This window comes from Salmo trutta, chromosome 32 (assembly GCF_901001165.1).
Source record: "Salmo trutta chromosome 32, fSalTru1.1, whole genome shotgun sequence".
NCBI classification, from domain to species: Eukaryota; Metazoa; Chordata; class Actinopteri; order Salmoniformes; family Salmonidae; genus Salmo; species Salmo trutta.
In genome coordinates, this window is record NC_042988.1 from 34,574,372 (window position 1) to 34,600,481 (window position 26,110).

General features: G+C 45.3%; 1 protein-coding gene across 1 annotated transcript in view; it reads right to left on the bottom strand.

The window, feature by feature from the left end:
- The window catches only part of LOC115170504 (coronin-7-like), a 90,778-nt gene that overhangs the window by 60,482 nt on the left and 4,186 nt on the right, over nucleotides 1-26,110 (bottom strand). The window contains exons 3-6 of the mRNA XM_029726719.1: nucleotides 25,866-25,946; nucleotides 18,023-18,093; nucleotides 11,058-11,244; nucleotides 7,137-7,213 (exon numbers count right to left, since the gene is read on the bottom strand). Coding sequence (XP_029582579.1) covers nucleotides 7,137-7,213; nucleotides 11,058-11,244; nucleotides 18,023-18,093; nucleotides 25,866-25,946 — 416 coding nt within the window. The remainder of the gene's footprint in view (nucleotides 1-7,136; nucleotides 7,214-11,057; nucleotides 11,245-18,022; nucleotides 18,094-25,865; nucleotides 25,947-26,110) is intronic.

Genomic DNA, 26,110 nt, shown 5'->3' on the forward strand with positions numbered 1-26,110 from the left:
TGGATGGTTCTAACTTAGAATTTGTGGACAACTACAAATACCTAGGTGTCTGGTTAGACTGTAAACTCTCCTTCCAGACTCACATCAATCATCTCCAATCCAAAGTGAAATCTAGAATTGGCTTCCTATTTCGCAACAAAGCATCCTTCACTCATGCTGCCAAACATACCCTCGTAAAACTGACCATCCTACCAATCCTCGACTTCGGCGATGTCATTTACAAAATAGCCTCCAATACCCTACTCAACAAGCTGGATGCAGTCTATCACAGTGCCATCCGTTTTGTCACCAAAGCCCCATATACAACCCACCACTGCGACCTGTATGCTCTCGTTGGCTGGCCTTCACTTCATAATCGTCGCCAAACACATTGGCTCCAGGTCATCTACAAGACCCTGCTAGGTAAAGTCCCCCCTTATCTCCGCTCACTGGTCACCATAGCAGCACCCACCTGTAGCACGCGCTCCAGCAGGTATATCTCTCTGGTCACCCCTAAAGCCAACTCCTCCTTTGGTCGTCTCTCCTTCCAGTTCTCAGCTGCCAATGACTGGAACGAACTACAAAAATCTCTAAAACTTGAAACACTTATCTCCCTCACTAGCTTTAAGCACCAGCTGTCAGAGCAGCTCACAGATCTCTGCACCTGTACATAGCCCATCTTTAATTGAGCCCAAACTACTACCTTTTCCCCTACTGTATTTACTTATTTTATTTATTTTGCTCCTTTGCACCATATTATTTATATTTTAACTTTTAACTTTCTTCAAACTACAAATCTACCATTCCAGTGTTTTTCTTGCCATACTTTATTTACTTTGCCACCATGGCATTTTTTTGCTTTTACCTCCCTTATCTCACATCATTTGCTCACATTGTATATAGTCTTATTTTTTTCTACTGCATCATTGATTGTATGTTGTTTTACTCCATGTGTAACTCTGTGTTTTTGTATGTTGTCGAACTGCTTTGCTTTATCTTGGCCAGGTCGCAATTGTAAATGAGAACTTGTTCTCAACTTGCCTACCTGGTTAAATAAAGGTGAAATAAAATAAATAAATAAAATAAAGTCCAGGTAGTCCTTGCCTGTTTCAGCCCATTTTCTTCCATTTGATGCCTAATGAACATGATCCTGGACAGGTGCAGGGCTTGGGGTCAGAGGTCACTGGGGTTTTCTGCATGGGGGCCGTCCTACACTAAACAGTTGTGTACCCTGCCTCCAGCGCCTCGTTAAGGCCTAATTAATGACACATCCAATGTTCCCTTCTGTTTTCTGTTTGAGAGAGAGAAAAAAAGAGGCAACTTGCCAGATAACTAACACACTAACTAATGTTAATAGGAAGGCTTGGCAGATAACTAACACACTAACTAATGTTAATAGGAAGGCTTGGCAGATAACCAACACACTAACTAATGTTAATAGGAAGGCTTAGCAGATAACCAACACACTAACTAATGTTAATAGGAAGGCTTGGCAGATAACTAACACACTAACTAATGTTAATAGGAAGGCTTGGCAGATAACTAACACACTAACTAATGTTAATAGGAAGGCTTGGCAGATAACTAACACACTAACTAATGTTAATAGGAAGGCTTGGCAGATAACTAACACACTAACTAATGTTAATAGGAAGGCTTGGCAGATAACTAACTAATGTTAATAGGAAGGCTTGGCAGATAACCAACACACTAACTAATGTTAATAGGAAGGCTTGGCTGATAACCAACACACTAACTAATGTTAATAGGAAGGCTTGGCAGATAACTAACACACTAACTAATGTGAATAGGAAGGCTTGGCAGATAACCAACACACTAACTAATGTTAATAGGAAGGCTTGGCTGATAACCAACACACTAACTAATGTGAATAGGAAGGCTTGGCAGATAACCAACACACTAACTAATGTTAATAGGAAGGCTTGGCTGATAACTAACACACTAACTAATGTTAATAGGAAGGCTTGGCAGATAACCAACACACTAACTAATGTTAATAGGAAGGCTTGGCAGATAACTAACACACTAACTAATGTTAATAGGAAGGCTTGGCAGATAACTAACACACTAACTAATGTTAACAGGAAGGCTTGGCAGGTAACTAACTAATGTTAATAGGAAGGCTTGGCAGATAACACACTAACTAATGTTAATAGGAAGGCTTGGCAGATAACCAACACACTAACTAATGTTAATAGGAAGGCTTGGCAGATAACTAACACACTAACTAATGTTAATAGGAAGGCTTGGCAGATAACTAACACACTAACTAATGTTAATAGGAAGGCTTGGCAGATAACTAACACACTAACTAATGTTAATAGGAAGGCTTGGCAGATAACTAACACACTAACTAATGTTAACAGGAAGGCTTGGCAGATAACTAACTAATGTTAATAGGAAGGCTTGGCAGATAACTAACACACTAACTAATGTTAATAGGAAGGCTTGGCAGATAACACACTAACTAATGTGAATAGGAAGACTTGGCAGATAACCAACACACTAACTAATGTTAACAGGAAGGCTTGGCAGATAACTAACACACTAACTAATGTTAATAGGAAGGCTTGGCAGATAACTAACACACTAACTAATGTTAATAGGAAGGCTTGGCAGATAACTAGCATACTAACTAATGTTAATAGGAAGGCTTGGCAGATAACTAACACACTAACTAATGTTAATAGGAAGGCTTGGCAGATAACCAACACACTAACTAATGTTAATAGGAAGGCTTGGCAGATAACCAACACACTAACTAATGTTAACAGGAAGGCTTGGCAGATAACCAACACACTAACTAATGTTAATAGGAAGGCTTGGCTGATAACTAAGACACTAACTAATGTTAACAGGAAGGCTTGGCAGATAACCAACACACTAACTAATGTTAATAGGAAGGCTTGGCAGATAACTAACACACTAACTAATGTTAATAGGAAGGCTTGGCAGATAACTAACACACTAACTAATGTTAATAGGAAGGCTTGGCAGATAACTAACTAATGTTAATAGGAAGGCTTGGCAGATAACTAACTAATGTTAACAGGAAGGCTTGGCAGATAACTAACACACTAACTAATGTTAATAGGAAGGCTTGGCAGATAACTAACATACTAACTAATGTTAATAGGAAGGCTTGGCAGATAACTAACTAATGTTAACAGGAAGGCTTGGCAGATAACTAACACACTAACTAATGTTAACAGGAAGGCTTGGCAGATAACTAACACACTAACTAATGTTAACAGGAAGGCTTGGCAGATAACTAACTAATGTTAACAGGAAGGCTTGGCAGATAACTAACACACTAACTAATGTTAATAGGAAGGCTTGGCAGATAACATTAGTTAGTGTGTTAGTTATCTGCCAAGCCTTCCTATTAACATTAGTTAGTGTGTTGGTTATCTGCCAAGCCTTCCTATTAACATTAGTTAGTGTGTTAGTTAACAGGAAGGCTTGGCAGATAACTAACACACTAACTAATGTTAACAGGAAGGCTTGGCAGATAACCAACACACTAACTAATGTTAATAGGAAGGCTTGGCAGATAACTAACTAATGTTAATAGGAAGGCTTGGCAGATAACTAACTAATGTTAACAGGAAGGCTTGGCAGATAACTAACACACTAACTAATGTTAATAGGAAGGCTTGGCAGATAACTAACTAATGTTAATAGGAAGGCTTGGCAGATAACTAACTAATGTTAACAGGAAGGCTTGGCAGATAACTAACACACTCACTAATGTTAATAGGAAGGCTTGGCAGATAACTAACACACTAACTAATGTTAATAGGAAGGCTTGGCAGATAACTAACACACTAACTAATGTTAATAGGAAGGCTTGGCAGATAACCAACACACTAACTAATGTTAATAGGAAGGCTTGGCAGATAACTAACACACTAACTAATGTTAATAGGAAGGCTTGGCAGATAACTAACACACTAACTAATGTTAATAGGAAGGCTTGGCAGATAACTAACACACTAACTAATGTTAACAGGAAGGCTTGGCAGATAACTAACTAATGTTAATAGGAAGGCTTGGCAGATAACCAACACACTAACTAATGTTAATAGGAAGGCTTGGCTGATAACTAACACACTAACTAATGTTAATAGGAAGGCTTGGCAGATTACTAACACACTAACTAATGTTAACAGGAAGGCTTGGCAGATAACTAACACACTAACTAATGTTAACAGGAAGGCTTGGCTGCTCAGTGAGGATCACACACCCTTGCATTACTTCATGCCTCTGTCAACACGATCAAACTATTAGAACTATTAGAACACTAAAACAATTAGACAAACTGGCTGTTACAGCACTTCACTGATCTCAGACTCATCCCTCTTTCTCAATCCCCGAGTTGTGTTCATTTCTTCTTCAGAACCCAAGGGAAAGTTGAGGTTGAGGTTTTATGGAGAACTCTGTATCCAGTATAAAAAGTGGGACACAGTCACAGTCAGTCAGAGTGCAAGATCTACACCCGGGTTAATGAGTGTCACCCCTGTTGACTCGTTGACGGAATGATCCACTCAAAAACAGATGCTGTTTAATGTCGGGTAGCGCCAATCAGGCAAACAGGGGATATGGTGTTCCGTTGGCGGCATCTACTGGTGAGACGCGGCTACTACAGTTACTACAGTATTCCATCCCAGGTTGACAAATTAGGCCCTCATCTATGGATTTCACATGACTGGGCAGGGGCGCAGCTATGGGTGGGCCTGTGAGGGCATAGGCCCACCCTCTTGGGTGCAATAATGCTAATTACATGTCCACGGGGGCACGGACAACGACCTTAGGGGTTTTTAATCATGTTTACATACTGTTTTACCCACTTCATATGTGTTCTAGTCAAGGCTCATCCTACATAACTACTGCTGTACACATATTTTCTATTCATATACTGTCTGTAATGTCAATACACACCATCATATACACATATTGTATATTTATAATGCGGACTGACATTGCTCATTCTGATATTTCTTCATTTCTTTCTTTTCCTTTAGGGGATTTGTGTGTATTGTTGGGTATTACTGCACTGTTTGAGCTAGGAACATAAGCATCTCACTGCACCTGCGATAACATCTCCAAAATATACAGTATGTACACGAGCAATAACATGGCATTTACCTTGTAGATCAGTGATTCCGCACAGTACGACCGCAATGTAGTAGATGTCAAACACACCCATTATGTGAACCTCTACTGCTATTGTGGCTCATCTACTCCCGTTGTGGGTTCGATTCCCACGGGGGACCAGTACGGGAAAAAAAATGTATAAAATGTATGCATTCACTACTGTAAGTCGCTCTGGATAAGAGCGTCTACTAAATGACTAAAATGTAAAATGTAATTGTTTGCCACTAGAGAGTTGGGAAGTATTTAAGACACAACACATTAGATAGCAACCTCTCTATGTGACAAACCTTCATTGATAGATAAAGGTTTGTCACATAGCAACCTCTCTACCGTAGGATCCCATTGAATTAGACCACAATATGTGAACATGCACTTTCTGCCATCTTCTCTATCCAGTTCCTGTGCTACTAAACTCAGCAAAGAAAGAAAACCATCCTTTTTAGGACCCTGTCTTTCAAAGATAAATCGTAAAAATCCAAATAACTTCACAGATTTTCATTGTAAAGGGTTTAAACACTGTTTCTTATGCTTGTTCAATGAACCATAAACAATTAATGAACATGCACGTGTGGAACGGTCGTTATTAAGACACTAACAGCTTACAGACGGTAGGCAATTAAGGTCACAGTTATGAAAACTTAGGACACTAAAGAGACCTTTCTACTGACTCTGAAAAACACCAAAAGAAAGATGCCCAGGGTCCCTGCTCATCTGCGTGAACGTGCCTTAGGCATGCTGCAAGGAGGCATGAGGACTGCAGATGTGGCCAGGGCAATAAATTGCAATGTCTGTACTGTGAGACGCCTAAGACAGCGCTACAGGGAGACAGGACGGACAGCTGATCGTCCTCGCAGTGGCAGACCACATGTAACAACACCTGCACAGGATCGGTACATCCGAACATCACACCTGCGGGACAGGTACAGGATGGCAACAACAACTGCCCGAGTTACACCAGGAATGCACAATCGCTCCATCAGTGCTCAAACTGTCCGCAATAGGCTGAGAGAGGCTGGACTGAGGGCTTGTAGGCCTGTTGTAAGGCAGGTCCTCCCCAGACATCACCGGCAACAACGTCACCTATGGGCACAAACCCACCGTCGCTGGACCAGACAGGACTGGCAAAAAGTACTCTTCACTGACGAGTCACGGTTTTGTCTCACCAGGGGTGATGGTCAGATTCGCGTTTATCGTCAAAGAAATTACCATTACACCTAGGCCTGTATTATGGAGCGGGATCGATTTGGAGGTGGAGGGTCCGTCATGGTCTGGGGCGGTGTATCACAGCATCATCGGACTGAGCTTGTTGTCATTGCAGGCAATCTCAACGCTGTGCGTTACAGGGAAGACATCCTCCTCCCTCATGTGGTACCCTTCCTGCAGGCTCATCCTGACATGACCCTCCAGCATGACAATGCCACCAGCCATACTGCTTGTTCTGTGCGTGATTTCATGCAAGACAGGAATGTCAGTGTTCTGCCATGGCCAGCGAAGAGCCCGGATCTCAATCCCATTGAGCACATCTGGGACCTGTTGGATCGGAGGGTGAGGACTAGGGCCATTCCCTCTAGAAATGTCCGGGAACTTGCAGGTGCCCTGGTGGAAGAGTGGGGTAACATCTCACAGCAAGAACTGGCAAATCTGGTGCAGTCCATGAGGAGATGCACTGCAGTACTTAATGCAGCTGGTGGCCACACCAGATACTGACTGTTACTTTTGATTTTGACCCCCCCTTTGTTCAGGGACACATTATTCAATTTCTGTTAGTCACATGTCTGTGGAACTTGTTCAGTTTATGTCTCAGTTGTGGAATCTTATTATGTCCATACAAATATTTACACAGGTTAAGTTTGCTGAAATGAAAATGCAGTTGACAGTGAGAGGAAGTTTCTTTTGTTGCTGAGTTTATATTTAGATGTACTGTACATGATAATAATAGTTCCTGTCTGGTCTCAGTATGTACTGTAGGACTGACTAACCTTGCAGGAGGAAGCCAGCAGGGAGCCGTCCTGTTTCCAGCTAAGACTCTGCAGCTGATCACCGTGCGGCTCCAGAGCTGCAGACAGACACACACAGGTCAAAGGTCAAGAGACTGGTCAGCTCAGCCCGCAGGTTATCACATGGGAGGTCAAGGAAAGGTCACAGAGAGGTCAACAGCACAGGTAAACACAAGACCCGGATGAACAAAGTACATAAAGAACAGATTCAGGATGAATAGACAGAAAGAAAAGAAAGCACAGGTAGAAACATAGGACTCGTGAGGCCAAGACACAGGACAGGTGTGGCCAATACACAGGACAGGTGAGGCCAAGACACAGGACAGGTGCAGCCAAGACACAGGACAGGTGAGGCCAAGACACAGGACAGGTGAGGCCAAGACACAGGACAGGTGAGGCCAAGACACAGATGGAAACACAGGATGAAACAACAGTACAGCAACTGTAGAAACCCCAAAGCAGACCCAGTTGACCCAGTTCAGACCACCTGGATCAACAGTACATAATGAGGTTATGGTACTATGGCTGGTTGGGTACAGTACAGCATTTATGGGTTATGATGACACGACAGTAGATGGCATAGATGACAACAGCATTTGTTAAATGGTGAAGAAAGTCATCACACGGGACACACACTCTCCCCCAGTGTTGAGGTTCATCCTCTAGGCCTCCCGAGTGGTGCAGTGGTCTAAGGAACTGCATCGCAGTACTAGCTGTGCCACTAGAGATCTTGGTTCGAGTCCAGGCTCTGTTTCCCGGTCGCGACGGGGAGGCCCATGGGGTGGCGTCGTCCGGGTTAGGGAGGGTTTGGCTGGCAGGGATGTTCTTGTCTCATCGCGCACTAGCGACTCCTGTAGCGGGCCGGGCGCAGTGCACGCAGACACGGTCGCCAGGTGTACAGTGTTTCCTCCGACACATTGGTGCGGCTGGCTTCCAGGTTGGATGGGCATTGTGTCAAGAAGCAGTGCGACTTGGCTGGGTTGTGTTTCGGAGGACGCATGGCTCTCGACCTTCGCCTCTCCCGAGTCCGTATGGGAGTTGCAGAGATGAGACAAGACTAACTACCAATTGGATACCATGAAATTGGGGAGAAAAAGGGGTAAAAAAAAATGGGGTTCACCCTGATGAACCTAGACCACATTGACAGCAGGGTCAGGGGTCAGAGAGGGGTGGTTAAGGAGTAATGGAAGGGCAGGGCACAGCCTGTGGGGGCAGCAGTGAGCAGCATCACCCTGAGGAAACCAAAGTCTACGAAGACAAAACCGCCTCGCAAGAGCCCAACAAAGAGACGTGACACACCAATAACACAGAGACGTGACACGCCAATAACACAGAGACGTGACACACCAATAACACAGAGACGTGATACACCAATAACACAGAGACGTGATACGCCAATAACACAGAGACGTGTGTCATGACGTTGGCCTGTGGGTAAGGTTTATGACCCCCCCATAAATACCTTTCTCCCTTCCCCTCTCTTACTGACCCTACTGAAGGACTGCTGTCCTGTTAAATATAGAGAGTCTGGGAACATCAAACAAATGGGGAAAGGAACCATATTTACATAATAAAACCAGTTGGAAATATGCTTGATAACGTAATGAGTATGTATGTCAGGTTCGTTGTTATCTGGGACATTATGATTGATGACAGGACGACATAAACTGTACCTGAGAAAGTATACACCCTCTAGTTATCAGAGTCACATGGAATTGTTATGCAATTGAAATGTTTGATATTGACATTGTTTGTTAGGAGATTAAATGTAATTTTAGCTTCCAAATGAGAGAATTGGGTTTTCATAAGGAAAGTGCCCTGCTCGATCAGTGGTCCAACCCTGTGAAGAGACAGGGGTTATAAACGATGAAACACCTCCTTCCCCCTCTCCACTATATAAGCCTTTGACGAAAAGACAGTCACCTGTTCCAGTACGGGAGGTCTGCAGCCTCTACGTTAGAAGGACACATGACAACTAAGCCAACCTCGGCGTGAGCTATGGTATGAACTGGTATGAACTTTGAGCTTATTCACTACAGAAGTGATACTTCCTAGCCGTTGAGTTAGCCGCTGCTAACGTGGGCTAGGAAAGGACGGACGACGGACCCAGTCTAACAACCAGACGAAGATACCACCACGTATCCAATTTACCACCATTGACATTCTTCCACTACAGGAAAATCTGTTGGCCAACCCGGCCAGCATCTACGACCATTCTACCGAAGCGCAGCTCAGAGTAAATATTTATTGCATTTTCCTTTTCCAAATGGGCGGTAATTTAGAATGCATAAGATAATGTATTTACGATAGCATAGCTGCTGTTTCTTCGTTCCTAAATCTTCCTGCTCTTTCATTCAAGCCCAAACCCCCTTTCCTTTGTGTAACCAGGTTCCGTACACCAGGGGTGAATTCTGTATGACATCATTGTATTCTGTGTATTTGTAATTCTGTGTGATGTGTTAGGTATTTAGTAAATAAATAATTAAACCCAATTTTGTATTGCTGATTCAACTTGTTAGCCAGGGTTTGTGAAGATAACCAAGAATTTACAACTTTCATTATGAGACTGAAAATAAGATAAGGGTTAATATTGACTGCTATCGATGTAAAATATTACTAAGTATTTTAAGAGTTTATTCGGAAGATAACGGCTCTATAAACGTTCTTCTGTGGTGCCCCGACTTTTTAGTTAATTACATTTACATGATTAGCTTAATCAGGTAATATTAATTACAGAGAAATCATTTTATAAGTTAGCATGTCATATCACTTAATCCGGCATAGCCAAAGACACGACACGTGACACGCCAATAACACAGAGACGTGACACACCAATAACATAGAGACGTGACACGCCAATAACACAGAGACGTGACACGCCAATAACACAGAGACGTGATACGCCAATAACACAGAGACGTGATACGCCAATAGCACAGAGACGTGATACGCCAATAGCACAGAGACGTGATACGCCAATAACACAGAGACGTGATACGCCAATAACACAGAGACGTGATACGCCAATAACACAGAGACGTGATACGCCAATAACACAGAGACGTGATACGCCAATAACACAGAGACGTGATACGCCAATAACACAGAGACGTGATACGCCAATAACACAGAGACGTGATACGCCAATAACACAGAGACGTGATACACACCAATAACACAGAGACGTGATACACACCAATAACACAGAGACGTGATACACACCAATAACACAGAGACGTGACACGCCAATAACAGAGACGTGATACGCCAATAACACAGAGACGTGACACGCCAATAACACAGAGACGTGACACGCCAATAACACAGAGACGTGACACGCCAATAACACAGAGACGTGACACGCCAATAACACAGAGACGTGACACGCCAATAACACAGAGACGTGATACACACCAATAACACAGAGACGTGATACACACCAATAACACAGAGACGTGATACACCAATAATACAGAGACGTGACACACCAATACCACAGAGACGTGACACACCAATAACACAGAGACGTGATACACCAATAACACAGAGACGTGACACACCAATAACACAGAGACGTGATATACCAATAACACAGAGACGTGATACACCAATTACACAGAGACGTTTATAACACATTACTGTGACACAGAGCAGAAGGAAACTAAATCAATGTGAAAGGATCAGAATGACTGATTGTGTGTATGGTCTGTTTGCAGGTATATTTGTGTGAAGGAGTGTGTTTGTAGTGTATGGATCCATTTGTGAGTGAGTGATTATGAGTGTGTGTGTTCATCGTTCATGCATGTGTGTTTGCGTACGTTCCTTCAATCATTTGTGAGTGTCTATAAGAGAGTGTGTGTTCATGCATTCACCATTTTTTCATGCCTGCATAGTGTATCCTACCTGCTAGCGGTGATTGTTGGCGGCTGGTGTCCCAGAGCTGGGCTGTCTTGGTGGAGCCCACAGCCAGCAGGCCAGAGGAGGTGGGGTGGAAGGCGACCAGCTCCAGACGACCCTCTCCGGGACACAGGGTCACCTCCGCCCCCCCGGGCTGCTCCTGTTCTGGTTCACACACACGCCACAGCTTCACCTGCATGGACACACACCAGGCCAAGAAAGCATGTTTTTAGTGACCTTGTTGTGCTGAGTAAAAGAGAGACACACTTGCGCACACACAAACAAGAGTGTCAGGTGAATGGGCTCTCAATCAGACATGAAGACAGTGAAATACACAATAATTACAAAAGTATGTGGACACCCCTTCAAATTCGTGGATTCGGCTATTTCAGCCACACCCACTGCTGACAGGTGTATAAATTCAAACATACAGCCATGCAATCTGCATAGACAAACATTGGCTGTAGAATGGCCTTACTCAAGAGCTCAGTGACTTTCAACGTGGCATTGTCATAGGAAGCCACCTTCCCAATAAGTCAGTTCGTCAAATTTCTGCCTTTCTAGAGCAGCCCCAGTCAACTGTAAGTGCTGTTTTTGTGAAGTGGAAACGTCAAGGAGCAACAACGGCTCAGCCGCAAAGTGGCTGAGAATGGGACTGTGGCGTGCTAAAGTGTGTAAAAACCGTCTGTTCACAGTTGCAACACTCACTACCGAGTTCCAAACTGCCTCGAAACAACGTCAGCACAAGAACTGTTCGTCGGGAGCTTCATGAACTGGATTTCCATGGCCGAGCAGCCGCACACAAGCCTAAGATCACCATGCGTAATGCCAAGCGTCGGCTGGAGTGGTGTAAAGCCCGCCGCCATTGGACTCTGGAGCAGTGGAAACGTGTTCTCTTGAGTGATGCTTCACCATCTGGCAGTCCGACCGACAAATCTGGGTTTGGCGGATGCCAGGAGAACGCTCCCTACCCGAATGTATAGTGCCATCTGTAAAGTCTGGTGGAGGAGGAATAATGGTCTGGGGCTGTTTTTCATGGTTCGGGCTAGGCCCCTTAGTTCCAGTGAAGGGAAATCTTAGCTACAGCATTGAGGAAGGCCCTTTCCTGTTTCAGCATGACAATGCCCCGGTGCACAAAGCAAGATCCATACAGAAATGGTTTGTCGAGATCGGTGTGGAAGAACTTCACTGGCCTACACAGAGCCCTAACATCAACCCCATTGAACACCTTAGGGATGAATTGAAACGCTGACTGCGAGTCGGGCCTAATTGCCCAACATCAGTGCCCGACCTCACTAATTCTCTTGTGGCTGAATGGAAGCAAGTGTATGTTACACATGCATATAAATACAGTATTATACACATGTAAATGTAACATATGCATACGTCTATCTAATGTTGGAGAGAAGGTTTTGAGGTTTGCATCTTGCTCCATATCAGTAGGTCATCGAAGGCAATGACTTAAACTGATCCCTTCACCCCAGCTACACTCACTGAACGCTCAAACCCCAGCTACGCTCACTGAACGCTCAAACCCCAGCTACGCTCACTGCACGCTCAAACCCCAGCTACGCTCACTGCACGCTCAAACCCCAGCTACGCTCACTGCACGCTCAAACCCCAGCTACGCTCACTGAACGCTCAAACCCCAGCTACGCTCACTGCACGCTCAAACCCCAGCTACGCTCACTGAACGCTCAAACCCCAGCTACGCTCTCTGCACGCTCAAACCCCAGCTACGCTCACTGCACGCTCAAACCCCAGCTACGCTCACTGCACGCTCAAACCCCAGCTACGCTCACTGAACGCTCAAACCCCAGCTACGCTCACTGCACGCTCAAACCCCAGCTACGCTCACTGAACGCTCAAACCCCAGCTACGCTCTCTGCACGCTCAAACCCCAGCTACGCTCACTGAACGCTCAAACCCCAGCTACGCTCACTGCACGCTCAAACCCCAGCTACGCTCACTACACGCTCAAACCCCAGCTACGCTCACTGAACGCTCAAACCCCAGCTACGCTCACTGCACGCTCAAACCCCAGCTACACTCACTACACGCTCAAACCCCAGCTACGCTCACTGCACGCTCAAACCCCAGCTACGCTCACTGCACGCTCAAACCCCAGCTACGCTCACTGCACGCTCAAACCCCAGCTACGCTCACTGCACGCTCAAACCCCAGCTACGCTCACTGCACGCTCAAACCCCAGCTACGCTCACTGAACGCTCAAACCCCAGCTACGCTCTCTGCACGCTCAAACCCCAGCTACGCTCACTGAACGCTCAAACCCCAGCTACGCTCACTACACGCTCAAACCCCGGCTACGCTCATTTCACGCTCAAACCCCGGCTACGCTCACTGCACGCTCAAACCCCGGCTACGCTCACTGAACGCTCAAACCCCGGCTACGCTCACTGAACGCTCAAACCCCGGCTACGCTCACTGAACGCTCAAACCCCGGCTACGCTCACTGAACGCTCAAACCCCGGCTACGCTCACTGAACGCTCAAACCCCGGCTACGCTCACTGAACGCTCAAACCCCGGCTACGCTCACTGAACGCTCAAACCCCAGCTACGCTCACTGAACGCTCAAACCCCGGCTACGCTCACTGAACGCTCAAACCCCGGCTACGCTCTCTGCACGCTCAAACCCCGGCTACGCTCTCTGCACGCTCAAACCCCGGCTACGCTCTCTGCACGCTCAAACCCCGGCTACGCTCTCTGCACGCTCAAACCCCGGCTACGCTCTCTGCACGCTCAAACCCCGGCTACGCTCTCTGCACGCTCAAACCCCGGCTACGCTCTCTGCACGCTCAAACCCCGGCTACGCTCTCTGCACGCTCAAACCCCGGCTACGCTCTCTGCACGCTCAAACCCCGGCTACGCTCTCTGCACGCTCAAACCCCGGCTACGCTCTCTGCACGCTCAAACCCCGGCTACGCTCTCTGCACGCTCAAACCCCGGCTACGCTCTCTGCACGCTCAAACCCCGGCTACGCTCTCTGCACGCTCAAACCCCGGCTACGCTCTCTGCACGCTCAAACCCCAGCTACGCTCACTGAACGCTCAAACCCCAGCTACGCTCTCTGCACGCTCAAACCCCAGCTACGCTCACTGAACGCTCAAACTCCAGCTACGCTCACTGAACGCTCAAACCCCAGCTACGCTCACTGCACGCTCAAACCCCAGCTACGCTCACTACACGCTCAAACCCCAGCTACGCTCACTGAACGCTCAAACCCCAGCTACGCTCACTGCACGCTCAAACCCCAGCTACGCTCACTACACGCTCAAACCCCAGCTACACTCACTACACGCTCAAACCCCAGCTACGCTCACTGCACGCTCAAACCCCAGCTACGCTCACTGCACGCTCAAACCCCAGCTACGCTCACTGCACGCTCAAACCCCAGCTACGCTCACTGCACGCTCAAACCCCAGCTACGCTCACTGAACGCTCAAACCCCAGCTACGCTCTCTGCACGCTCAAACCCCAGCTACGCTCACTGAACGCTCAAACCCCAGCTACGCTCACTGCACGCTCAAACCCCAGCTACGCTCACTACACGCTCAAACCCCAGCTACACTCACTACACGCTCAAACCCCAGCTACGCTCACTGCACGCTCAAACCCCAGCTACGCTCACTGAACGCTCAAACCCCAGCTACGCTCACTGAACGCTCAAACCCCAGCTACGCTCACTGAACGCTCAAACCCCGGCTACGCTCACTGAACGCTCAAACCCCGGCTACGCTCACTGAACGCTCAAACCCCGGCTACGCTCACTGAACGCTCAAACCCCGGCTACGCTCACTGAACGCTCAAACCCCGGCTACGCTCACTGAACGCTCAAACCCCGGCTACGCTCACTGAACGCTCAAACCCCGGCTACGCTCTCTGCACGCTCAAACCCCGGCTACGCTCTCTGCACGCTCAAACCCCGGCTACGCTCTCTGCACGCTCAAACCCCGGCTACGCTCTCTGCACGCTCAAACCCCGGCTACGCTCTCTGCACGCTCAAACCCCGGCTACGCTCTCTGCACGCTCAAACCCCGGCTACGCTCTCTGCACGCTCAAACCCCGGCTACGCTCTCTGCACGCTCAAACCCCGGCTACGCTCTCTGCACGCTCAAACCCCGGCTACGCTCTCTGCACGCTCAAACCCCGGCTACGCTCTCTGCACGCTCAAACCCCGGCTACGCTCTCTGCACGCTCAAACCCCGGCTACGCTCTCTGCACGCTCAAACCCCGGCTACGCTCTCTGCACGCTCAAACCCCGGCTACGCTCTCTGCACGCTCAAACCCCGGCTACGCTCTCTGCACGCTCAAACCCCGGCTACGCTCTCTGCACGCTCAAACCCCGGCTACGCTCTCCTCTCTGCACGCTCAAACCCCGGCTACGCTCTCTGCACGCTCAAACCCCGGCTACGCTCTCTGCACGCTCAAACCCCGGCTACGCTCTCTGCACGCTCAAACCCCGGCTACGCTCTCTGCACGCTCAAACCCCGGCTACTCTCCCTGAACGCTCAAACCCCGGCTACACTCACTGAACGCTCAAACCCCGGCTACACTCACTGAACGCTCAAACCCCGGCTACACTCACTGAACGCTCAAACCCCGGCTACGCTCACTGAACGCTCAAACCCCAGCTACGCTCACTGAACGCTCAAACCCCGGCTACGCTCACTGAACGCTCAAACGCCGGCGACACTCACTGAACGCTCAAACGCCGGCTACACTCACTGAACGCTCAAACGCCGGCTACACTCACTGAACGCTCAAACGCCGGCTACACTCACTGAACGCTCAAACGCCGGCTACACTCACTGAACGCTCAAACGCCGGCTACACTCACTACACGCTCAAACGCCGGCTACACTCACTGAACGCTCAAACCCCGGCTACACTCACTACACGCTCAATCCCCGGCTACACTCACTACACGCTCAAACGCCGGCTACACTCACTACACGCTCAAACCCCGGCTACACTCACTACACGCTCAAACCCCAGCTACACTCACTACACGCTCAAACCCCAGCTACACTCACTACACGTTCAAACCCCGGCTACACTCACTGCACGTTCAAACCCCAGCTACACTCACTGCACGTTCAAACCCCAGCTACACTCACTGCACGTTCAAACCCCAGCTACACTCACTGCACGTTCAAACCCCAGCTACACTCACTGCACGTTCAAACCCCAGCTACACTCACTGAATGCTCAAACCCCAGCTACACTCACTGCACGCTCAAACCCCAGCTACACTCACTGCACGCTCAAACCCCAACTACACTCACTGCACGCTCAAACCCCAGCTACACTCACTGCACGCTCAAACCCCAGCTACACTCACTGAACGCTCAAACCCCAGCTACACTCACTGAACGCTAAAACCCCAGCTACACTCACTGAACGCTGAACAGTGAGTTAATTTCCAACAGCTGGCCTTGCCCTAAAACCCACCGCAGCCGACTCAGTATGCCCATACCCAACCACCTACTGTTAAACATTGGAGCTTTCACTACTAGGACTACTGACACCTGAACCATGTTCTCACTAATAGGACTACTGACACCTGGACCATGTTCTCACTACTAGGACTACTGACACCTGGACCATGTTCTCACTAATAGGACTACTGACACCTGAACCATGTTCTCCCTACTAGGACTACTGACACCTGGACCATGTTCTCCCTACTAGGACTACTGACACCTGGACCATGTTCTCCCTACTAGGACTACTGACACCTGGACCATGTTCTCCCTACTAGGACTACTGACACCTGGACCATGTTCTCCCTACTAGGACTACTGACACCTGGACCATGTTCTCACTACTAGGACTACAGACACCTGGACCATGTTCTCACTACTAGGACTACTGACACCTGGACCATGTTCTCCCTACTAGGACTACTGACACCTGGACCATGTTCTCACTACTAGGACTACTGACACCTGGACTGGAGAACCAAGTGGTATACAGCTGCAGATACAGGATTTAATCCAGCAATAAGGTGGTAAATTGGCGCCTTTTAAATGCCACCTGGGGCCTGTTTTATTATTTTATTTAACTAGGCAAGTCAGTTAAGAACAAATTCTTATTTACAATGACGGCCTACACCTAACCCTACCCCGGCCAAACCCAGACGACACTGGGCCAATTGTGTGCCGCCCCATGGGACTCCCAATCACGGCCGGATGGGATGCAGCCTGGATTCGAATGAGGTACTGCAGTGACACCTCTTGCACTGAGATGAAGTGTCTTAGACCAATGTGCCAGTTGGGAGCCCAAAGCGATAGCAAAAGCGATGACAAAGTCTTAAAACTGTGTGTGTGTGTGTGTGTGTGTGTGTGTCTGTGTGTACGCAAACGTGTTTTTGTGGGTGTGGACGTCTGTGTGTGTTACTCAGCACAACAAGGTGACTAAAACAATACGTGTTCTTGGCAGCAGATGAAAGCTGGGAATATAAAGTATCCTAGCTGAGCTCAGGGCTCCTCTACATATGCTGGGTACTTTACTGTGGACTGAGGCTTCGGCTCAGTGTGGCTGTACATGTGTTTACTCAGCCCTCTGAGGCAGACCCTGCTGCTGAGTCTGCCTACACACTCACACACGGACTCTGAGTGACTTCAAAGGTTTCTTTCCACATAATAACAACAGTCAATGCAATTCATTTTTTTCATCCAGATGTGTCATAGCCCTCGTTCCCGGCCTAAAGACACAAACAACTGTTCATGAGTATGTGCATGTACCATGAATAAATACAACAACCCATCTGCAAGAGAGTGTATGACCATAACAAAATCCTCTTTCCTTCCTTCCTCTCTTAAAGCTATCACTCATCTTATAGTTAGGTGAAAGGTCAAGAGGAAGGAAGTAAAGAATGAAGGACGTTTAAAAAAAAATGAGGACAGGGCCTTAGAGGAATGAGGACAGAGAGACAGGAGGGCCTCACCGTTTCATCTGCAGAACAGGTAGCCAGGAGATTATCATCAAACGGAGAGAAGTCCAAATCAGTTATCAGATCTGAGAGAGAGAGACAGAGAGGAGGACAAATCAGTTATCAGATCAGAGAGAGAGAGAGGAGGACAAATCAGTTATCAAATCTGAAAGAGATTTGATTTTGATTTTATTTGGAACTCTTTTAGTCTCCATTTGGACTAATCTTCCAAGTGTCCTTAAACATTAAAATACAATTTATAATACGAACACATTTTCACATATAACACACTATTACAAACATACATAATATACTAACATAATGACCCAATAAATACTCAATCTAAAAAATACTGATTCTTTATCTACTATAGTCCCACAACATTTCTATGTATACTGCTCAAAAAAATTAAGGGAACACTTAAACAACACATCCTAGATCTGAATGAAAGAAATAATCTTATTAAATACTTTTTTCTTTACATAGTTGAATGTGCTGACAACAAAATCACACAAAAATAATCAATGGAAATCCAATTTATCAACCCATGGAGGTCTGGATTTGGAGTCACACTCAAAATTAAAGTGGAAAACCACACTACAGGCTGATCCAACTTTGATGTAATGTCCTTAAAACAAGTCAAAATGAGGCTCAGTAGTGTGTGTGGCCTCCACGTGCCTGTATGACCTCCCTACAACGCCTGGGCATGCTCCTGATGAGGTGGCGGATGGTCTCCTGAGGGATCTCCTCCCAGACCTGGACTAAAGCATCCGCCAACTCCTGGACAGTCTGTGGTGCAACGTGGCGTTGGTGGATGGAGCGAGACATGATGTCCCAGATGTGCTCAATTGGATTCAAGTCTGTGGAACGGGCGGGCCAGTCCATAGCATCAATGCCTTCCTCTTGCAGGAACTGCTGACACACTCCAGCCACATGAGGTCTAGCAATGGTCTTGCATTAGGAAGAACCCAAGGCCAACCGCACCAGCATATGGTCTCACAAGGGGTCTGAGGATCTCATCTCGGTACCTAATGGCAGTCAGGCTACCTCTGGCGAGCACATGGAGGGCTGTGCGGCCGCCCAAAGAAATGCCACCCCACACCATGACTGACCCACCGCCAAACCGGTCATGCTGGAGGATGTTGCAGGCAGCAGAACGTTCTCCATGGCGTCTCCAGACTGTGTCACGTCTGTCACGTGCTCAGTGTGAACCTGCTTTCATCTGTGAAGAGCACAGAGCGCCAGTGGCGAATTTGCCAATCTTGGTGTTCTCTGGCAAATGCCAAACGTCCTGCACGGTGTTGGGCTGTAAGCACAACCCCCACCTGTGGACGTCAGGCCCTCATACCACCCTCATGGAGTCTGTTTCTGACCGTTTGAGCAGACACATGCACATTTGTGGCCTGCTGGAGGTCATTTTGCAGGGCTCTGGCAGTGCTTCTCCTGCTCCTCCTTGCACAAAGGCGGGGGTAGCGGTCCTGCTGCTGGGTTGTTGCCCTCCTACGGCCTCCTCCACGTCTCCTGATGTACTGGCCTGTTTCCTGGTAGCGCCTCCATGCTCTGGACACTACGCTGACAGACACAGCAAACCTTCTTGCCACAGCTCGCATTGATGTGCCATCCTGGATGAGCTGCACTACCTGAGCCACTTGTGTGGGTTGTAGACTCCGTCTCATGCTACCACTAGAGTGAAAGCACCGCCAGCATTCAAAAGTGACCAAAACATCAGCCAGGAAGCATAGGAACTGAGAAGTGGTCTGTGGTCCCCACCTGCAGAACCACTCCTTTATTGGGGGTGCCTTGCTAATTGCCTATAATTTCCACCTGTTGTCTATTCCATTTGCACAACAGCATGTGAAATTTATTGTCAATCAGTGTTGCTTCCTAAGTGGACAGTTTGATTTCACAGAAGTGTGATTGACTTGGAGTTACATTGTGTTGTTTAAGTGTTCCCTTAATTTTTTTTGAGCAGTGTATTATATTTAAATTGTTTTAAAATAATGTTTAAATGTATATATTGAAAGGTTTCTGGTTTGCTCAGTTAATTTATTCCATTTCTTTATTGCTCTAAATTGAAATGTTCTTTTGCCTATTTCTCTTTTCTGTCTGGATAACGCATAGATGGTGGACAATCTATTCCTAGTATTTACGGAATGTCTGTCTCTTACCAACTGATTACCGTTGTGAACAGTACTTGGCCGTTTTAAATGATGTATATTATGAAATAAAATAAGCGTGTTTTTTTCAATTATCTTGTCGATTGATGACCAACCAAGAACATTGCGCATGACTGCAACAGAAGAACCATATCTCCACCTTAAAACAATCCTTGCTGCTTTGTTCTGTGCAATCTGCAGCCTCCTAACTTCACTTGATGATGCATTTCCCCTGACCACAGAACATTAGTTCACCTGACTCTCAATTAGTGCTTGTTATTTGATTAAGAATGTTTCCTGGTAAATATTTATCTATCCTTCTGATTATGCATGCTGTTTTAATATTGTTTGTACATAGATGAGTTATTTGAGACGACCATGATAAGCAGTTATCTAGCTGCACTCCCAATAGTTTGGTTTCTGACACTTCTTCAATTAGTACTCCTCCCATACTTAATTGTATCCCATGCTGTACCCAATTCAATGCTACCTCCTTAAAACCATAATGCATTCATTTTGTCCAAATTATTTCATGATCCACTAAATCAAATGCTGCACTGAAATCTAAAAATAGTACACCCACAAACTTGCCATTATCCATAGCATTGAGCCACTGGTCAGTCATGTCAACCAATGCAGTGGTAGTGGAATGGTTTTTGCGATAAGCATACTGATTGGCTGTAATCAGATCATTCTTTTCCATGTACTCCCATATTTGTCTACTCACAATACCCTCCAATATCTTACTGAGTGAAGGGAGTAGACTAATTGGTCAACTATTGGCAGGAGTAATGGGTTCTTTGCAGTCTTTCGGAATAGGGGACAGTTTCACATGCTTTCATACATTTGCAAACATTCCCTTTTCCAGTGACCAATTAAATATGTATCTCAGTGGAACTGCAATCTGGGAAGCAGCACAGCGTAGCAAAAAATTGTCCATAAGATCATAACCTGTAGATTTACCATCGGGTAATGACTTCAATAGGTTTAACACCTCCTCCACTGACACCGTTTGCAGACTAAAAGAGCAGATCTTGTTGCTCATATGATCATCAATCCACTGGACAACAGCTTGTTTGGAAGAATGTATGTTTACATTGTTGCACGGTAAATTAATTTTCTTTGTAAAAAAAATCTGCAAAATGATTAGCAATATCAACTAGTTTTGTTATTATTCTCCCGTCAACCTCCACACTAGATGGGCATGATGAGATGGACGTACCAAGTAAGCCCTTAACTGTGTTCCATACCCTTATAGAATCATTTTTACAACCAATAAAATCATTGTTGTAAAATAACTTTTTTTTCTTTCGATTCAATTTAACTGCATCATTACGTAATGTTCTAGAATTCTGTTCATCAATTTCTAATTTTGATTTGGCTGCTAAGACTTTTGCCATATTTCTTTGAGAAAAAGCCTCACCCAGTTCATCATCAATCCATGGAGATGGACGAGCACCAACTGTACTCTTTCTTATAGGGGCATGATGGTCCATAACCTCAGTGAGCAAATCAGTAAAACATTCTGTAGCGTGATTTAAATCATCCTCTAGATAAATCAGCTCCCAGGGTACAGCAGCCAAATCATTTAGAAATAGCTCATGATTAAATGTTTTAAAATTTCTCTTGACCACAATCCTAGGGGGTTTATTTGGAGCCTTGGTGTTCATGGTTATGGTAACAATATTATGGTCTGTCCAGCCCACTGGCATTGATCTGGCTTTTAAGCATTGCGATGGTATATTACAGAAGATCAGATCAATGCATGTGTCTGAATGGTGACCCAACTTAGTTGATGATCTAGTAGTATCATTAACCATTTGTTTCAAACCACAGTTCTCCGCATATATCATCAATTTTGTTCTATTCTAATTATTGTGATCCTTCCAATTTACATTAAATTCACCCAAGATAAATACATCTCTGTTGCTATCTGTGGCCTGGTCAAACCCAGTGCATAAGTCATCCAAATAGGACACCTTAGAGCTAGGAGGTCTATACACATCCTACCAATATGGCTGCCTGGTGAGGCAGATGTACTTGAGCCCATGGTGCCTCTACTTGACATACATTAAGGTTTTCCCTCCTCTTAAAAAGTATATGATTCTGAATGTACAGTGCTACACCCCCACCATTCCTATTCCTGCCCCTTCTCAGTAGATTATATCCATGAAAGTTCATTTACCCATCATTTACAGATGCATCTAAATGCGTTTCAGGCAAAGCCAAAATATGAATATTAGTTATGTTGACCAAGTTAAAAACCTCATGTATTTTGTTAGGAAGGCTACATACATTAACCTGAGCTATATGCAACCCTTTCCTTATCAAGTGAAGATCAATAGAGCATGTTGAGAGAGAGACAGAGTCCAAATCAGTTATCAGATCTGAGAGAGACAAAGAGAGAGAGAGAAGGACAAAGCAGTTATCAGATCTGAGAGAGAGAGAGAGATAGAGAGAGGAGGACAAAGCAGTTATCAATCTGAGAGTGAGAGAGACAGAGAGAAGTCCAAATCAGTTACCAGATCTGAGAGAGAGAGAGAGAGAGAGAGAGGAGGACAAAGCAGTTATCAGATCTGAGAGAGAGAGAGACAGAAGTCCAAATCAGTTATCAGATCTGAGAGAGAGAGAGAGAGAGAGAGAGAGAGAGAGAGAGAGAGAGAGAGAGAGGAGGACAAAGCAGTTATCAGATCTGAGAGAGAGAGAGACAGAAGTCCAAATCAGTTATCAGATCTGAGAGAGAGAGAGAGAGAGAGAGAGAGAGAGAGAGAGGAGGACAAAGCAGTTATCAGATCTGAGAAAGAGAGAGAAAGAGAAGGACAAACGAGATTTAGGTCACAAGTTTAAGGGTTTATTTCAGAACAATGGCATTTGCATTCCTCTTGTGATCACTTGGGAACAAGGAGTATAATTCGTAAGTTAAAAGTCCAATGCAGCAGTTTTTGTCACAATATCAAATCATTTCTGGGGAACAATTAAGTACCTTACTGTGATTAGTTTCAATTAAAATGGTCAAAAAGAAACAACAAAAGCTAGGGGCTAGGTGGCAGTATAGAGAATTTAGAAAAAAATATGCGCCCATTTTTAACTGCCTCCTACACCAACTCAGAAGCTAGGATATGCATAGTATTAACAGATTTGGAAAGAAAACACTCTGAATTTTCTAAAACTGTTTGAATGGTGTCTGTAAGTATAACAAAACTCATATGGCAGGCAAAAACCTGAGAAAAATACAAGCAGGAAATGAGAATTTTGTGGCTGTACTATTTTTGAGTCATTGCTAATAGATCACACAGTGACAAAGGATTCATTTTGCACTTCCTACGGCTTCCACTAGATGTCAACGATCTTTATAAAGTTGTTTGAAGCGTCTATGATGAGCAGAGACCGGATGACAAGGAAGGGAAGTTGACGTCCCTGGGATGTCGTCACTTCATTATTGCGCGCACATGTGAGGCGAGACATTTTTCAAAACGTTTTTCAAGACACAGGAGAGGTCGGGTTGAAATATTACTGATGTTTCACGTTAAAAATGGCCCTAAAGATTGATGCTAAACAACGTTTGACATGTTTGAACAAACGTAAATAGATTTTTTTGTAACTTTTCGTGGTGACTTTTCCCTCCCCCGCCCTACATTTTGAGGAGCCTACTGAACGCGCTAACAACATGGAACAACTTGGAGTTATTTGGACATAAATTATGAACTTTGTCGAAAGAAACCACATTTGTTGTGGACCTGGGATACCTGGAAGTGCCTTCTGATGAAGATAATCAAAGGTAAGGGATTATTTACAATAGTATTATTGATATTAGATGGTTCCAAGATGGTGCTAACCTGTATATCCTAGCCTATTGTTCTTAGCATAGCACCCCATTTATTTCAAAGTGTGATTTCCCAGTAAAGTTATTTTGAAATCTGGCAATGCAGGTAGCATTTACGAAATGTTAATCTATAATTCTTTGAATGACAATATTATAATTTACCAATGTTTTGGAATAGTAATTTTGTAAATTGTAATGCTGATTCACCGGTAGCATTTGAGGGAAAACAAATTCTGAATTTCACCGCCACTGTAAAATGCTGTTTTTGGATATAAATATGAACTTGATAGAACAAAAAATGCATGTATTGTATAACATAATGTCCTAGGAGTGTCATCTGATGAAGATTGTCAAAGGTTAGTGCATAATTTTAGCTGGTTTTCTGCTTTTGGTGACGCCTGTCTTTGAATTGACAAAACATTACACACAGCTATTTTCAATGTACTCTCCTAACATAACCTAACTTTATGCTTTCGCCGTAAAGCCTCTTTGAAATCGGACAATGTGGTTGGATTTAGGAGATGTTTATCTTTCAAATGGTGAAAAATAGTTGATTGTTTGAGAAATTGAAATGATTCGATTCTTGCAGTTTTGAATTTCCCGCCATGGTATCTTGTCAATAAATCCTGTTAGCGGGATCAGAGCGGGAAGGGGTCCTCTAGAGGTTAACAAAGAGCAATTTCTCAAGGAAGAATTTTGCTGGGACTGTCTGGGAGTGGTCTGAGTGGAGAGGGGAAAACTAACTGTTATTGGCAGAGAGGTTAGGAACCCTCTTTATTATTGGTAAATTAACAAACTTACTGCCTGATAATGTCACCAGGCAGGCCAAAATTCCATCCCACCAAAACAGGTTGAAATTTCAGCTGGTCTTTCCAAACAGCTCTTACACTAAAAGAGCATTATAATAATTTTCACAATTTCAGAGTATTATTCCAACCTCCTAGTGTGGAAATATATATAAAACACAGGAAATCACATGTTGTACTGCACTGGGCCTTTAAGAAACTGGTCTTATTAAAAAAGCAGACAAAAGGGAGTGAGTTAGAAAAAGGTTGAAACATCTGGACCCTGGTCTCTCACGTTAGAAACCACGTTAGAAACCAGATCTGGTTGTACTGGCTAGCTAAGTCCTTTGCTCGGTAGCCGTGACAATGACCATAGCAGTTGGCAAGACAGACAGACAGCACAATCATTTATCTGGGATTGTACTATGTAAAACGTACTCATGGTAAGAATATGAAACATTAAAGATGCACGATGCAGAAATTGCTCCACCATTTCCTGGTTGCTAAAATTCTAATAGTTCACTTAATTGCAGTTCATGTGACAAAACAAACAAGTGTAGTGTACAGAGTCATTGTACCATCTAAACCGCTGTGAAACATACTTTACATAACTAAAAATATTGTATTTCCAGCTGTTTGAAGCAAAAGACGAAAACAAAACTTAACGTGAAGCATAGAAATAGCACACATAGAACAGATCTACTTCTTATACTTCCTTTCAATGCGAATGATAGATCTATATGAATTTGTTTATTGTTTAGGTCGCCCAAAATGTTACATATTGCAGCTTTAAGAAATGTAAAACAACAGCGAGAGAAATTAGAGAGTTGTGATGAGTGGATAGTGTCTGGCGCTTGTGAAGACGGGATTTTACAATGACGGTCTACCCCGGCCAAACCCTCCACTAACCCAGACGCTGGGCAAATTGTGCGCCGCCTTATGGGACTCCCCATCACGGCAAGTTGTGCTATAGCCTGGGATCTAACCAGGGTCTACAGTGATGCCTCTTGCACTGAGAGGCAGACCCTTAGACTGCTGCGCCACTCAGGAGAAATGAATGAAAAGTGGATGAAAAGTGGATAGAGGGATCTTACCAGCATGACATGGGATCACAGTCACTGTCCACCTGCCATCAGACCCTGGTTCCACAGAAGTGAGGCCGAGCATTCCTCCACCTGGTGACAATTAAGACACACACAAGAGACACAGACAGTGTGATCTATACAGTCTCTCTTTCATACTGATATGGCCTGCTCAAACAAAACAGATGGAGATATCTGCTCTGTGATGGCAATACCTGCTCACACACACTTCAACAGACAGGTAAATATACCAGAGA